At 39.3% G+C, this 15,015-nt stretch overlaps 1 protein-coding gene and 1 long non-coding RNA gene across 3 annotated transcripts in view; one reads left to right on the top strand and one right to left on the bottom strand.

The window, feature by feature from the left end:
- The window catches only part of LOC121257262 (AP-1 complex subunit gamma-2-like), a 38,237-nt gene that overhangs the window by 10,933 nt on the left and 12,289 nt on the right, over window positions 1-15,015 (top strand). For both annotated transcript variants that reach the window (XM_041158209.1, XM_041158208.1), the window contains exons 6-15: window positions 6,018-6,172; window positions 7,196-7,286; window positions 7,735-7,898; window positions 9,401-9,455; window positions 11,873-11,995; window positions 12,138-12,233; window positions 13,078-13,205; window positions 13,725-13,829; window positions 13,979-14,241; window positions 14,729-14,983. In XM_041158209.1, coding sequence (XP_041014143.1) covers window positions 6,018-6,172; window positions 7,196-7,286; window positions 7,735-7,898; window positions 9,401-9,455; window positions 11,873-11,995; window positions 12,138-12,233; window positions 13,078-13,205; window positions 13,725-13,829; window positions 13,979-14,241; window positions 14,729-14,983 — 1,435 coding nt within the window. The remainder of the gene's footprint in view (window positions 1-6,017; window positions 6,173-7,195; window positions 7,287-7,734; window positions 7,899-9,400; window positions 9,456-11,872; window positions 11,996-12,137; window positions 12,234-13,077; window positions 13,206-13,724; window positions 13,830-13,978; window positions 14,242-14,728; window positions 14,984-15,015) is intronic.
- LOC121257267 overlaps window positions 1-15,015 on the bottom strand; it is a 73,386-nt gene that overhangs the window by 54,975 nt on the left and 3,396 nt on the right. The gene's annotated exons all lie outside the window — the stretch shown is intronic.

Genomic DNA, 15,015 nt, shown 5'->3' with positions numbered 1-15,015 from the left:
CTGCGTCCTGTAACGTTCTTCTCGTTGATGGTGCTATGATTGCTGGATTTTGAGTTATTGTGGAGATTAAGATGGGTTGTCCTGTAGAGGTGGTGATTGAATCCAAATGTTTTATTTTGTCAAAGGCTGGGGGTGGACTGCTACGAGTTACTGAAAGAAACTGGAAGACAGAACATGCGGTTCTACTGGCTTGGGAAGGTGTTAGAGGAGAGCATGAAAGGAGGAAGAAAGGAGGTGTTTTCAGCGACTAGAGAAGAATATTGTAGTCTTATTGCTCAGCGATGCTCAAATCGTAGAGGGAGGTATCTTGAGGTTGCCGAGTACAACCAGGGGGGAGAAGGAATGTCTTATGCATTCCAGAAGGTGAGAATGGTTGGGGGTGGAGGAAGATGCGGGAGGTGTTGTTAGAGGTGAGAAAGGAGTCTCCTGGTGGAGGTCAGTCAAGTGTTGTTAAGGGGGTGATGAGACACCAATCACAGTCGTATAAGGAGGCGCTGTCGATGCCGAAAGTGGCGAGGAAAGGTGACGGTGGTCTGAGGGGCTCTGTCAGGGGACATGGGCGTCTCGAAGCTCCGTCGAAGCCGTACGATACTTTGAACCACTCCCATGGCAGAAGTTCTGTGTCATGTTAGGAGGCATGGGAGGTCCGTAGGATGCTGTTGGAGGTGCAGGGGCAGTTACGGCTTCTGCAGAAGGATATGACTGAAATACTTGATGTTGTCGGTCTGTTTAAGGTAAGGGATGAAAAGGGAGACTTGAAAGGAAAACAGAAGGCAACGGGCGATGGGCTTAGAAAAGCCTAGAGGGAGGCCCAGCAGAAAATTAAGCTTGGTAAGGGTCGGGCTGTATGGCGTCATATGGGTGGGCCTAATCGATCTAAGGCTAGACAGTAGGCGTCGACGAGTTCGGGCCCCTGTGATGGGGCTGGGCCGTCTAAGCCCAGGGCCCATTGTGATGGGCCTGAGATTGGGGCGAGCTTGTCTCATCCCATGGCAGGTTCACGCTGCTTCGTGAGCCTTAACCCAGTGTGTCCCGTCGAGTTACACAGTCTCGGCTTTGTGCTGGAAAGCTTGCCACCGGCAGAGGCTCAGGTGGAGGTTGCATAGACGTCGCCGACGGAGGTGATGAAGGTCGCCGATGATGGTCTGCTGGTGTACTGTGCGCAAAAGGCGTTGGTGGAGTTCGGATCGCGTTTCTCTCCCTCGAAGGAAGTTCAAACATTGCCGATGACTGGAGGAGACGCGGGTTTGGCTCTGGCAAACTTGTCTGTCAAGTTGTATGAGGATTTCGAGTTGGCTGAGGAGGATGATGATTCGGTCGACCTTATGCATTCGGTAGAGGATGAGTTTTTTCTCCTTGAGGCTTGCGATTAGGTGCTTATGCATTTGGTGGAGGATGAATTTTTTCTCCTTGTGGCTTGCGATCAGGTGGGCTTGGATGGGATTTCGGTGGGTGAAGAGTTTCAGAATTATCAGATTAATAGGAGGGGGATTCCTATTCCATTAAACTATTGTTGTCCAAACCAAGCCTCAGATTGGGTCATAAATAAGGTGAAAGAGATCCAACATTATGTGGGGATTAATTGTGAGGGGTATGAAGAGCAGTTCATAGCATTGTTAACTGCTATGGAAGCTGGACTTCAACAAAAAAGAAAGGGGGATTCGAAGAAAATTCGGGAGCTCAAAAAATTGGCGTGGTCAATGAATTCGGAGGGGAGCTCTAGTAGGAGTATGGTAAAAGGGAAAGGGCTGGCTGTTCCCAATTGAAGCCTAAGATTGTGTCTTGGAATGTGTGTGGGCTTAACGACTAGATAAGCGCAACTGGGTTCGAAACTTGCTTCGTGAGTGGAAAGCGGACATTGTTTGTTTACAGGAGATGAAGTTGAAAATGATAAATAGGAAGATTGTGCAAAGTTTATGGAGCGGTATTCATCTAGATTGGGTATACTTGGCCTCAATAGGGGCATCGGGAGGAATTGTGGTGATGTGGGATAGGCGGGTGATGGAGAAAGTGGAGGAATATATAGGGAGATATATGATAGAGTGCTCTTTTAAAAGTGTGTCCGATGATTTCTTATGGGCTTTTGCAGGTGTATATGGACCAAATCTAGACGTTGACAGAAGATTATTGTGGGATGAATTAGCAGGGGTACATAGTTGGTGGGATCTTCCATGGTGTATTGGGGGGGATTTTAATGTTGTGAGATTCCCAAGTGAAAGCTTATGAAGAAGAAGATTGAGGCCTGCAAGCATGGAGTTCTCAGAGTGTATATTTGACTTGAATTTGGCAGACCTTCCTCTCGCAGGGGGCCTAGCTACATGGTCAAATAACCAGATTTGGTCTCGTTGGATTGCTTTTTAATTTCACCTGATTGGGAAAGCCATTTTCCGGTGGTTTGGCAAAAGCGTTCGGTACGCATAAATTTGGATCATTGGCCTATTTTGCTGGATTGTGGAGGCATTCATAGTGGTAGACGATACTTTAAATTCGAGAATATGTGGTTGAAATCAGAAGGTTTTGTGGAGAGGGTTAAACAATAGTGGATTTCTTTTCAATTCAATGGTACACCTAGTTTCATTTTTGCGAACAAACTGAAAGCCTTAAAAAGAGACCTGAAGGAGTAGAATAAACAATCTTTTGGAAACGTAAGGGAGAACAAAAATATCAAGTGGATGGAAATTCAGGAATTAGAAAGACTCTAAGAAGGGAGGCCACTTTTTGATGGGGAGCAATCACAATGAATTGTGTTGGTCGCAGATCTTGAGAGGATTATTTTACAAGAAGAAATGTCTTGGCGACAAAAGTCAAGAGCACTATGGTTAAGGGAAGGGGATCGGAGTACGAAGTTCTTCCATCGAATTGCAAACTTGCATAGAAGAAACAATGACATTGAGGTACTGAAAATTGAGGGGGTGGAGTGCAGGGAAGTGGAGGTTATTAAAGATCATGTTATTGATTTCTTTGAGAAGCTCCTTACTGAGTAGGTGGGGTGGAGGCCTACTCTTGATGTGTTGGTATTTGACACTATTGAGACGGGGGATGTAGCTAGGCTGGAGAGGGCTTTTGAGGAGGAAGAGGTGTATGATGTAGTAAGAAATATGGTAAAAGATAAGGCTCCCGGACCCGATGGTTTCTCTATGGGATTTTTCTAAGAATGTTGGGAGGTGATAAAAGAAGATCTTTTGAAGGTGTTTCAGAATTTGTACTCGGTTGGAATATTTGAGAAAAGTCTTAGGTATCGTTTGGATTCGAAAATAAGTTGAGATGAGTTGAGATGTGTTGTGAATAGTAATGAGATGGATTGTGAACAGTAGTGAGATTTGCGAGTTAAAGTTGATGAATAGTAATGAGATGAGTTGAGATGGGTTGTGAATACAAACCGGGCATTTAACACCACTTTCCTTGCATTAATACCTAAAAAGGTGGGGGCTAGTGAGATTATGGATTATCGGCCTATTAGCTTAGTGAATGGAGTCTACAAGATTATTTCTAAAGTACTTGCTAATCGGTTAAGTGTGTTGTTGGGGAAGATTGTATCTAAGCCTCAAAATGCATTTGTAAAGGGTAGATAGATTCTTGATGCGGTTCTAACTGCTAATGAATGCCTGGACAGTAGATTGAAGGTTGGGAGTTCAGGGATCATATGCAAGTTAGATATGGAAAAGGCGTATGCTCATGTTAATTGGGATTTTCTTCTATATCTACTGGGTAGGTGTGGTTTTGGGGAGAGGTGGAGATCTTGGATCAGCTGGTGTATTTCCACGGCAAGATTCTCTGTGTTGATAAATGGCAGCCTAGAGGATTATTTTCCGAGCTCTCGTGGTTTGTGACCAGGGGATCCGTTATCTCCTCTACTCTTTGTTATTGTTATAGAGGCACTAAGCAGGATGATCTCGGCTTTGCTGGCTAATGGTTTTGTAAGTGGTTTTCAGGTGGGATCCTCGAGTAGGTATTACTACTATTTCTTATTTGTTGTTTGCAGATGATACGCTTATTATGTGTGATGCCAATCCAGATAAGTTGTGTGCTGTGAAGGCGTTGCTTCTTTGTTTTGAAGTTGTTTCTGGCTTAAAAGTGAACTATGATAAATCCGAGTTGGTGCTGATTGGGAGAGTCCAGAATGTTCGAGAGTTGGCTGGGATATTGGGGTGTATGATAGCGGCTCTTCCTATGACGTACCTGGGACTCCTGTTGGGTATAAATTTGAGGTCGTGCTCAATTTGGAATACGGTGATTAAAAAATAGAGAGGAGATTGGCAAGTTGGAAGATAATGTACTTGTCGAAAGGGGGTCGGATTACGTTGATCAAGAGTACACTTTCTAATCTACCTACCTATTTCTTATCCTTATTCCCTATGCCGGCAAGTGTGGCCCGAAGAATTGAGAAGTTATAGAGAAATTTTCTATGGGGTGGTTTAGGAGAGGAATTTAAATTTCATTTAGTCAAGTGGGAGACGGTTTGCCGTCCTATCTAGTAGAGGGTTGGGTATTAGAAATTTGAGGTTGTTTAATTGGGCGTTACTTGGAAAATGGTTGTGGTGATATATTAAGGAACCGGAAGCCTTATGGAAAGCAGTGATCGAGAACAAATATGGTGGTTTAGGAGAGGGTTGGCGTACTAGAGAAGTTAGAGGCACCTATGGAGTGGGGCTGTGGAAACATATAAGAAGAGGGTGGGAGGCCTTCCATCATCATACTCGGTTTCAGTTGGGTACGGGGTCCAGGATCAGATTTTGGAAGGATGCTTGGCATGGCAACAATGCTCTTCAAGATTTGTTTCCTAACTTTTCCTGTTTGCAAGTGACAAAGATGCCACAGTGGCGGAGGTTATGGGAATCTCGGGTGGGAGTACACACTGGAATATCAATTTCATCCGGGTGGCACAAGGCTGGGAGGTGGAGTTTTGTAGATTTGTATAGTCTATTGTATTCTTGTCGTTTGAATATCCAGCATGAAGATGGTTTGTGGTGGACTCCTGCAGGGAGAGGGGTATTCACAGTTTGTTCCTTTTATAAGGTTCTCACACAAGAACCTGAGATACAGTTTCCTTGGAGAAGGCTTTGGAAGAACAAGGCTCCACCCAAAGCTTCTTTCTTTGTATGACAGCTTCCTTAGGCAAGATTCTCACTACGGATAATTTGAGAAAGAGGAGGATAATCATTACAGACTGGTGCTGCATGTGTAAAAGTGGGGGTGAGTCGGTGAATCATCTACTTTTACATTGTGAGGTTGCTAGGTCTCTCTGGCATGTGGTGTTTAAAAGAATGGATCTAGCGTGGGTGATGCCAGAATCTGTGGTGGAAATGTTGGCGTGCTGGACCTCCATTCGAGGTGTGCAACAGATCAAAGCGGTTTGGAAAATGATTCTGATTTGTATCATGTGGTGCTTGTGGCAGGAGCGCAATGAGCGGCCATTCGAAGACAGAGAGATCTATGGCGGAGCTTAAAATTTTCTTTTTTAGGACTCTTTGTACTTGGGCAATTGCTGTAGACTTTAATGGCATGAATCTTCATGATTTCTTAGTTTCTAATGCGCCTACGTTGATAGGGCATAATGACTTTTGTAATTGGCAGTTGGTGCCCATTCTTATATTAATAATACTTGTTTACTTATCAAAAAAAGGATTAAGTGGAAGTATACAAATTTTAGTTGTATGGAAGATGACCTCCATTTGTCTACTGTGGTGTATCTGGAAGGAAATGAATGATAGAAGTTTCAAAGATTGTGAAGTCATTGGATGAACTCAAAACTTTCTAATATAAAATTTTGTTCTTTTGGGCAGTCGCCATAGATTTTAATGAACTAAACCTCCATGATTTTTAGTTTTTAATTTTTGTATCGGTTTCTAATTCTAACTAGGTGTTTCTCTGGTACTTGGGCTATGCTTATTGTTATTATCAATAAATTTTACATATAAAAAAATTCTTGACATTATCTAGTTTCATGATTTGACACAACCTGACAAACTTTATAATACTTTCTTTTATGATTGACATACCATATTTTGTCTTCCTAGGTGGCAACAAAAACTGAATCCAATAAAAATGCTGGCAATGCTATTCTGTATGAATGTGTTGAAACTATCATGAGCATTGAAGATAATGGTGGCTTACGCGTTCTTGCTATCAATATCTTGGGAAGATTCTTGTCAAATCGTGATAACAATATCAGGTTTTGATAAATTATTTTAAGCTGGGCATGCTTTCGATATCAATTATGTATTTTTTCAGGTCCTACTTGAATTATTTTTCACTAAATTACGCATCTTTTTCTTAGTATGGTATGGATTACTTGATCCTAGTGGTGTCTTGCTAAATATGTTGAGGGATCTATTGTTTGTCTATATGTTGCCGTCTTTTCCTATAAACCTTTATTCTCATAAAAGCCAAGTGATATAAATCATAATTCAAGGTTGCAACAAGGAATGCCGGTATGATATTTTTTGGGGGTTAATGAAATGATAGTTGTAGGCAGTGTAATGAAGGCTGTTTGCCCCACCTAACCTGAGACCGCCTTAGGAGTTGCATGTTTATTCATACACATATGAACTAGAAGGAAGATGTGGGATGTTTGTTCGAAAGTTGACTGATACATGATGAAAAACGTAGCAATGCTATTAATTGCTATCCTTAATTCTCTCTGCCTGTGTGAAGCACGATATTTGTAGATGACTATTAATTTGTATCAGAGGAGACAATCACCTCTCTTTTTACCCAAGTACCCTTCTCAAATAAAAGAATCCATATTACCAGCTCTGTAAGACAATGTACAAGCGTCCAGCAGTTATATTTATCTCAAGAGAGAGTGAAACTGCTAGAAACTAAATTAAGGTAGTATGTATCTGTTCTTTAAGCTTCAATAACTTCTTACCTAGTCACCAAGATCTAATTGACTGCATGAGCATGTGGGAATACTCTATTAGAAATATTTAACCACCTAAAAGGTCTTCACTGCCAGTTTAAAAGGCCTTTTACTGACATTTCTGTTGACTTATGTTCTTGTGCTTTTTGTGTCTTTTTGGAAGTTTGAAACTAAAGTCTTACTCTGTTACGCGTCAGGCCTAATAGTTATTGCCCCTTGAGTGTAATTATTTTCTTTGATTAATACCTTAATTGCTTTAGCCCTCTGTTCTTATCCTTCTCAGTTTGCTGTTTGATCAGCTATATTATAAAATTAACATTCATGTTTATTCAGATATGTTGCCCTAAACATGCTGATGAAGGCAATAACAGTAGATAATCAAGCAGTGCAGAGACATCGGGCAACAATCTTGGAATGTGTAAAGGTATTTCAAAGAAATAATTAATGTTGTACCGAACAATAAAAAAAGTTGCTAAAAGAACTGTTGCTTGGTAAGCAATCAAGAAGTCTCTCTTTTTTGTCTTCTATTTTCCTTTTTTTTTTGTTGATTGAAATATACAAAGTAGCCTTTGATACGGTATTTTTTCCCAAGATATTCTGGCTGTATATTCTGTTGTGGTCCAAGGAACCTATGATGCAATATTCTTCCTTTGCTCTTGTTGACGTATCTAATATTATTATTTCTAGCATTATTTTTTACTTATTCACACATATGAGGAGTTTGGAATGGTCTTTAGACAGTTTCCAACATTTTCTTACATACGGTTCTAGGTGGAATTGATGCATCACCTTCTTGTTTGACCCATTTTTACTATTATTGACAAAAGGTGTGGTCTTTAGTGTATGTTTTCATTTGACCTTTCCTCTCTCAGGATTCAGATGCTTCAATTCGGAAAAGGGCCCTTGAACTTGTGTATCTTCTAGTAAATGAAAGCAATGTAAAACCTTTGACAAAAGAGCTGATTGAATATCTGGAAGTAAGTGATCAGGAATTCAAGGGAGATCTTACTGCCAAAATTTGTTCCATAATTGCGAAGTAAGTTACAGTTGAATTTGAAATTGATGTGTTTCTTTTCTTCTTCTCCTTTGAGATACTGTATTATGGCTTCCTTATATTTGCTATAACATTTGTGGCAAACATGAAAATTGCTTCTTAACCCCCCCTCGCCGTGGGAAAAAAAAAAGAGAAAAAGTTGGACTTGGCATTCATATGGTAACATCTCTAGCCTCAAGAGGTAGTTGTGCACTTGCCAATACTTGCAGTGGCCATTTCAGTCACATGTTTTTCTATGTACTTCTGAAGCAACTTAAGCATTCATTATCCTCCAAACTAGGTATTTCGACACATATTGGGATTTGAATCATTCTCCTTATTATGTAGATTGTCAGTGTTCATTTTTGTGAGCTTGTCCACTTCCTAATAGCTTTGTGTTTTGGGGATCTTTTTTTTGTTTTTTTGATAAGTGTGGATCGTGTTTCTAAGATGGTATTGGAGCCTTTTTTAACTAAAAATGCCTTGGTTCAAGTCTTTTTGACCTCCACACTGTTTATTTTTTCTTTTTTGGACTTGCAATGGTAGTTCATTGTTATTCGGTGGACTTACACATGAGGTGCAAGTATTTGTGAGCTTGATATTTATTGTTGATCCGCTTCCTAATAGTTTAAGTTTTTGGAGCTGTTGTTTTTCAACGTAGATGTTTATCCGATCAGCAACTGGTTGGGAATTGTTGTCCTTTTTGTCATTCTTCAGTATATTGTACTCTATCACGATGTGAGGTGTTGGATAAGGTGGATTTCATCCAAAATGAGGAGCTTTGAGGTCATAACTTTGTATCATGCATTACGTTCTGCAATTATTCTTTTTCCTTGTAAAGGAGTTTGGAGGAACAAAGCCTTTTTGCAGGTTTGAATGGACATCTGCATTGGGAAGTATCCTACTGTGGATAATTTGAGAAAGAGAAATATTAGTAACGGATTGGTGTTTTATATGGCTATATGCAAGAAGAGTGGGGAAATAATCGATCAGTTATTGTTGCACTATGATGTAGCTAGATGAATTTGGGCGCCAATATTCAATATTTACGGCATTGCTTGGGTGATCAAATGGTCTTGGAGTTACTGACTGTTTGGAGGAGTCTGGATGTGGTAAGCTTGGTGGCACGAGACTTTGAATATTGTAAAAGGAAAGTGGAGGAGCCTAATTCTAGTGCCAAAAATACTGTGTTTGGATGTCGGCTCACTGTAGCTTTGGCTCCCCTAGTTCTTGTTTTCCTTCTTACTAATCGGGTACTTCTTTCATATACACTTGGGTTTTGTCCGTGTTTTGAAGGAAATCCTAATTACTTATATGAAGAATGTAGATATTATTTCCTTTTTGTGTGGCATCTGGAACATGGCTATGTATATATGTATTTCTGTTGAATCTTTGGATAATAAATGCTGCATAGAGTGGGATTAGTTGAGCACAGTATATCGCATAAACTAATTGGAATTTCTACTCAGCAATAGTTAATTTACATTCACTTATTCGTGCTTTAGGTTTTCACCTGAGAAGATATGGTACATTGATCAGATGCTCAAGGTTCTCTCGGAGGTATAAAGCATGGTACCATATCCTCTGTGTGTTTCATTACATTGAACACTGCTTGTTTGATGCTTTTCTGGAACATTTCAGTGTTTTGGTATTGATAAGTCTGTCTGTACTCTGGGCACTTGTAAAAAAAAAAAAACAAAAAGTCTGTCAGTACCCTTGGTTGTTTTCTGCACCATGTCAATAAGCATTTTGTTCCTTGCTTTTTTTCCCCGGGTAAGTGGATAGCATTAGATCTACCTATCAATAAAAAAATAGCATTAACTCAGAAGGACCGTATAAACAGTAATCTACCGTCCAATTCTTTCAGCAGTAAGACCTGATATGGATAAAAACAAGCAGCCACTAAGAGAATACAATCGCTAATTAAAATCGGGTGTATGACAGCAAGCAGAAAAAGTTCCTAACATGCTCAACATCTACAACTAGAGTGATTTCTCGTCACAATGGTGAGTCAATAGATGTTACACTAGCAACTGAGAGGAGGATTCATAAAGAAAAGAGCGTCAAGATCTTCGGTAGTTGGGCTATTCTTCATGGCAATAAAGCATCAACCCTCTATGGCTGCTGCAGTAGTCTACACTGCTGTTTCTTTTTTTTTTTTTTTTTGATACGTCATTTTGGTAGCAAATCAACCAAAGTTCAGAGTTTCAGAAATGGATGCTTGACGACCGAAGTTGAAGGGATTTCTCACACCTTAAAACATGAAAGGGTACTCATTGTTGAGGATCCTTTGTGAACCTCGAAACTCCTCTAATGAAAATCCAACCAAAGCAACCACCTCCAACGGCCAAACACTAGTAAGGTAGTCACATCCATGAGGGAACAAGAATCCCTCATGGATCTAACCAAACCCAGCCAAACCAAACATCAGGACCCCAACCTCAAATCTGGAGAGGATGAAAATCTTACTTTCATACATCAAAGCCCTCAGGCTTGGAGGAGAGAGCTCACTTCAGCTCAAAACCTCCTCTCTTCGCTTCTTCAAATCTGGTTTCTATGTGTCGAGAGGTTGAAAGGAGGACTTACATCTCAAATCCAAGAAGCACAAAGAGAGCAATTTTACACGATTGCATTTAATCTCTAACAAGGTTTGTAATTAGAATTAGTTAGACCAAAGCTATAGTGATTCTGCTTCCACTTAGTGGATAATCAATCTGGTATGAAAAGCATAGTAATAATTTGACCTTCAACAGAACTTACTGTTATATGTTGAAGTCTTCATTCTTTAGATTGTTGTTTGAGCAGTCGTCTGTACTGCTCAATCTTCAAGATTTCTCTAATTTTGTTGGCCTTCTCTTTCATGAAATCTTAAGTGTAATTTTATGAGATTCCCTTGTATACTTCCTGTATACTTTAGTGCACTCTTCTAGTTTTTAGTAAGAGATAAATCATGATGGGCCACTGACTCGTTAACATCCATGGACCTTACCTGCTTTTAAATGCATTAGTAGATCATAACAATGTCGAACTCTGATAACAACAGTTGCCATCAAGCAGTCAACAGTCTTATAGTTTTTTTAATAAGAGAAACCATGGTGGGGTACTAACAGTAACTGTTTGAATGGATCTACAAAATGTAAAAGTAGACATTTTCCAAGTTAGGCTTGAATTAGTGGAGCCAAATTTTTATTTGCTTGAATTTGACTTGTGGATAAAACTGCATGTAACACGAAACCATGGCACCTATTTTTATTTTAGGCAAAAAAAACCATGTAACTCGTTTTTCACTTTGATATCTCTTGGATAAAGAACCCTTAACTTATCGGACATCTTAACTTCTTATAAAATCTCACTAATCTATTTATGAGGACTGAGGCCTATCAAGATTAAAAGGGCCTCATCCTAGCATAATTTAGCCCTTCGAATAAAATCATACTTATAAAAAATGCTAATTCCAGGTTAATAACTCCCCCCCCCCCCCCCCCCCCCCCCCCCCAAAAAAAAAAAAAAAAAAAAAGAAACATGGAACACCTCCTAGTCATGATATCTCTTTCCAGATCTTCTAACGTGCCCTTGGCCGTCTTTCTAGTCATCCACCATTTTGTGTTGAAATCTGGAACTATTTGGATCTCTGTAGATGAAGGTGATGGGGTTGCACCTCAGCAGACACTTGGAAAACATTTTTGAAAACATTTTTTTTCAAGTGTATAAGATACAATTCACATTTTCTGTCACCATATGCCCTAATGCTTCTTCTCAAAACTTCATACAGAAAATTATATCGTGCAATCTATATAATTTGCTCTGGCATGAAAGTGCCTTGTCTGATGTTTGTTAATCTTTTCATCCATTTTTTTCTTAGCATACCTTTTTTTTTATTGGCACTGGGTGTCCGAGAACAAATTCAATTTTTCTTAGCATACTCAATTATGTATTTTGTTTTTAGGAGGTACTTATCTTTATGCTGTGCTTAGTAGGCTGGAAATTTTGTGAAAGATGAAGCCTGGCATGCTCTAATTGTTGTGATAAGCAATGCTTCTGATCTCCATGGATATTCTGTAAGGGCATTATACAGAGCATTCCAAACATCAGCTGAACAGGTAATTGGTTTTTGCCCCCCACTGGAAAATATGTGCAATATACTTGTCAATATGGAGCTCCAATCATCTCGAGTATTTAAGCATACATTCCATTCATACAGACTTGTTTTTCCTAAGAGGATTGTTTCAACATTTTCACCAGGAAACCCTTGTTCGAGTGGCAGTTTGGTGTATAGGAGAATATGGTGACATGTTGATCAATAATGTCGGGTTGCTTGATATAGAGAATCCAATAACTGTGAGTTCAAGCTCATCCATGTGTTATAATGCATGAACTTCCAGTGTAATGCTGGATAAAGCAATCTGTAGATATTGTTTGAATAAGTTCTCTTTTCTTTGTTGTTTCCTTAAGTTTCCATAGTAGTTTTTTTTTGGGGGGGGTGGGGGGAGGGTTCTGGGGCTATGGCATAATGTCTTGCTGATTTTTTTTATAAGTAAGAAATTTATTAAAACCACGTAATTAGGCATAGCCCTAGTACACTGGAAGTATACAAGATAATGTAATGTCTTACTGATTGAATGGTTGTGGAATGCTAAAATAATGGTTAAGTGATATTTTAGGAATTCAATCTTTTGGAACAAGTGTTAACTAAACGTGATTTTAGAGTCGGTGATCGATCCTCAGTTTGCCTCCTGACTCTACTTTGCCTCCCATTAAAAAAATGTTAAAATTTCATCATTTGGGCCCATTCAGTAAGTAGGAGTGTTACAATAATGACCAAGTGTTTAAATTCATATTTTCCTAAAACTCAAGCTTTTGGGACTGGTGATAATTTAACATAGAAGCATGGGCAAAATAAGATTCAGCAACAGAAAAGAGAGAATTTAAATATCTTTTGCTTGTCCCCCCTTGCTCACTGTAATTTCATAGCTTCAAATCGAAATGATAAGTTAAATGATGTCATAGATGAGTCATCCGGATTATGCGAGGTTATCTGCATAAAGATAAACATATGTGGGCTAAATCAATTCAATAACTGCAGCATCTGATTAAATTGTTTGGTAACAAATGGATGTTCAGACCCTTTTGTTTGTCATCCCTGCATCTGTTTCTCCCAATTAACTTAAGTTCTTTGAAACAGGTAACAGGATCTGATGCTGTGGACGTTGTAGAGCTTGCCATTAAGTGCCATACATCAGATCTCACGACTAAATCAATGTCTTTGATTGCTCTGTTAAAGCTCTCTTCTCGTTTTCCGTCTTGTTCAGAGTATGTTTACAATCTTCCATCTTCTGGTTTGATTTTCGCTTTAATTTTCTTGCCATGATATATGCTTATCAATTTGTTTTTTTCCATGATATGTGTTTATTTCTAGTTTCCCTGCTGTTTGTTGGAGGTGTAGAGTTCTAGTAAAATGTTTACATTCTACGTTTTGTTAGCTGGAGGGTTTTCCACCTTCTGGTATTGCAACTTGTTGCTTAATTTCTTCTGATATAGTTGAATCTCTCTCTCTCTCTCTCTCTCTCTCACTATGTATATACATAAATATATGTTTACAAATATATAAAATTGGTTTGTGCATTTGCTTTGCAAGTCGTCTTTAATAATGTGACTTTTTTGGACTTTGTCCTTGCTAGTTCCTCGAGTCTCCTAAAGTTGGCCAATATTTTCTATATAATAATAATAATAAAAAGAATCAAACAAGTTCCAAAAGAAGAATCAAACAAATTCCTTCTCATCTCTTCTTTTGTCATGAAAGTTTGATTGTTAACTAAATAATATTGATAGGAGGATTCGAGATATTATCATTCAAAACAGAGGAAGTCTTGTGCTTGAATTGCAGCAGAGATCCATCGAATTCAATTCTGTTATTGAGAAGCATCAGAATATTAGGTATGCTGTAAATAATCTTATACTTAAATCGTTAAGAGCTTCCGTTTAATCCTCTCCTCCTTTTTTCTCCCCCACCCTGCTTCCACTGGGAATGATTTCTTTATTGAAGCTGATTTTATATTAGAAAGCTGATGGATGAGTCTGTTTAGGTCTGCACTGGTTGAAAGGATGCCTATTCTAGATGAGGCAACTTTCATTGGAAGGAGGGCCGGTTCATCGCCAGGAATAGTTTCAACTTCCAATTCAGCATCACTTAATCTCCCCAATGGAGTTGCTAAACCTCCTGCAGCACCTCTTGTAGATTTACTTGATATAAGTTCAGATGATGTCCCCGCACCTAGCTCTTCTGGTGGTGGTTTTCTTCAGGATCTTCTTGGTGGTGTTGATCTTTTACCAGGATTAAATCAAACTGGTTAGTATTGGAACATGCTATGGCATAAATTGGCTCAAAAACACTGGAAATTGATTCTTTTATTTTCTAACCATTTGCATCTTTTTTTAGCATTGACGATCCACTTTTTCTTATAAATCTTTTGGCTTTTAATGAAATAAGTCTGGAGTAAGCATTTTCCAAAATACTGTCCTTGTTTTTGGACCCTTGATCTGAAACTCTTCCCTTCTGCATGATTAACAAGTGATACCTTTGATGTATCATTTCTGGAGGGCTCATTTCTAAAAGTGGGCATTAAGAAAGAGAGACTCGAGCTTCAACACTAATTTCTCAAGTCCTCAAAACTACGGTCATTTCTTTCTCTCCACAGAGTCAAAGACACCAGGATGGACACGAAGGGATCATCCTCCACAGTGTTGCACACTAATGGCTTCCAAACTGCCCTTTCCAACATTGTCATGAATTGATATAGTCTTAACCAATGCATATCATTTGTGTTTTCTTTCAGCAATTTCTGGTACAAATGAGGCTCCAAGAACTGGCACGGATATTCTACTGGATCTCTTGTCTATTGAAACGCCGTCCACACAAAGTAGCTCATCCATAACTGACATATTATCTAGCAGTCAAGGTGACAAATCACCAGTTGCATCATTGGGAGAAATTTCATCCCTGCCTTCACTCTCTACACGAGCCACTAGTGCTGGGGCTGATCCTATGATGGATTTGTTGGGTGGCTTTGCCCCCAATCCACCAATGCCTGGTAATATTTGGTGTCACGTGGAGATCATTTTG

The sequence above is a fragment of the Juglans microcarpa x Juglans regia genome, chromosome 3S (genome assembly GCF_004785595.1).
Source record: "Juglans microcarpa x Juglans regia isolate MS1-56 chromosome 3S, Jm3101_v1.0, whole genome shotgun sequence".
Taxonomy (NCBI): Eukaryota; Viridiplantae; Streptophyta; class Magnoliopsida; order Fagales; family Juglandaceae; genus Juglans; species Juglans microcarpa x Juglans regia.
This window is presented reverse-complemented; position numbering and strand designations above follow the sequence as displayed.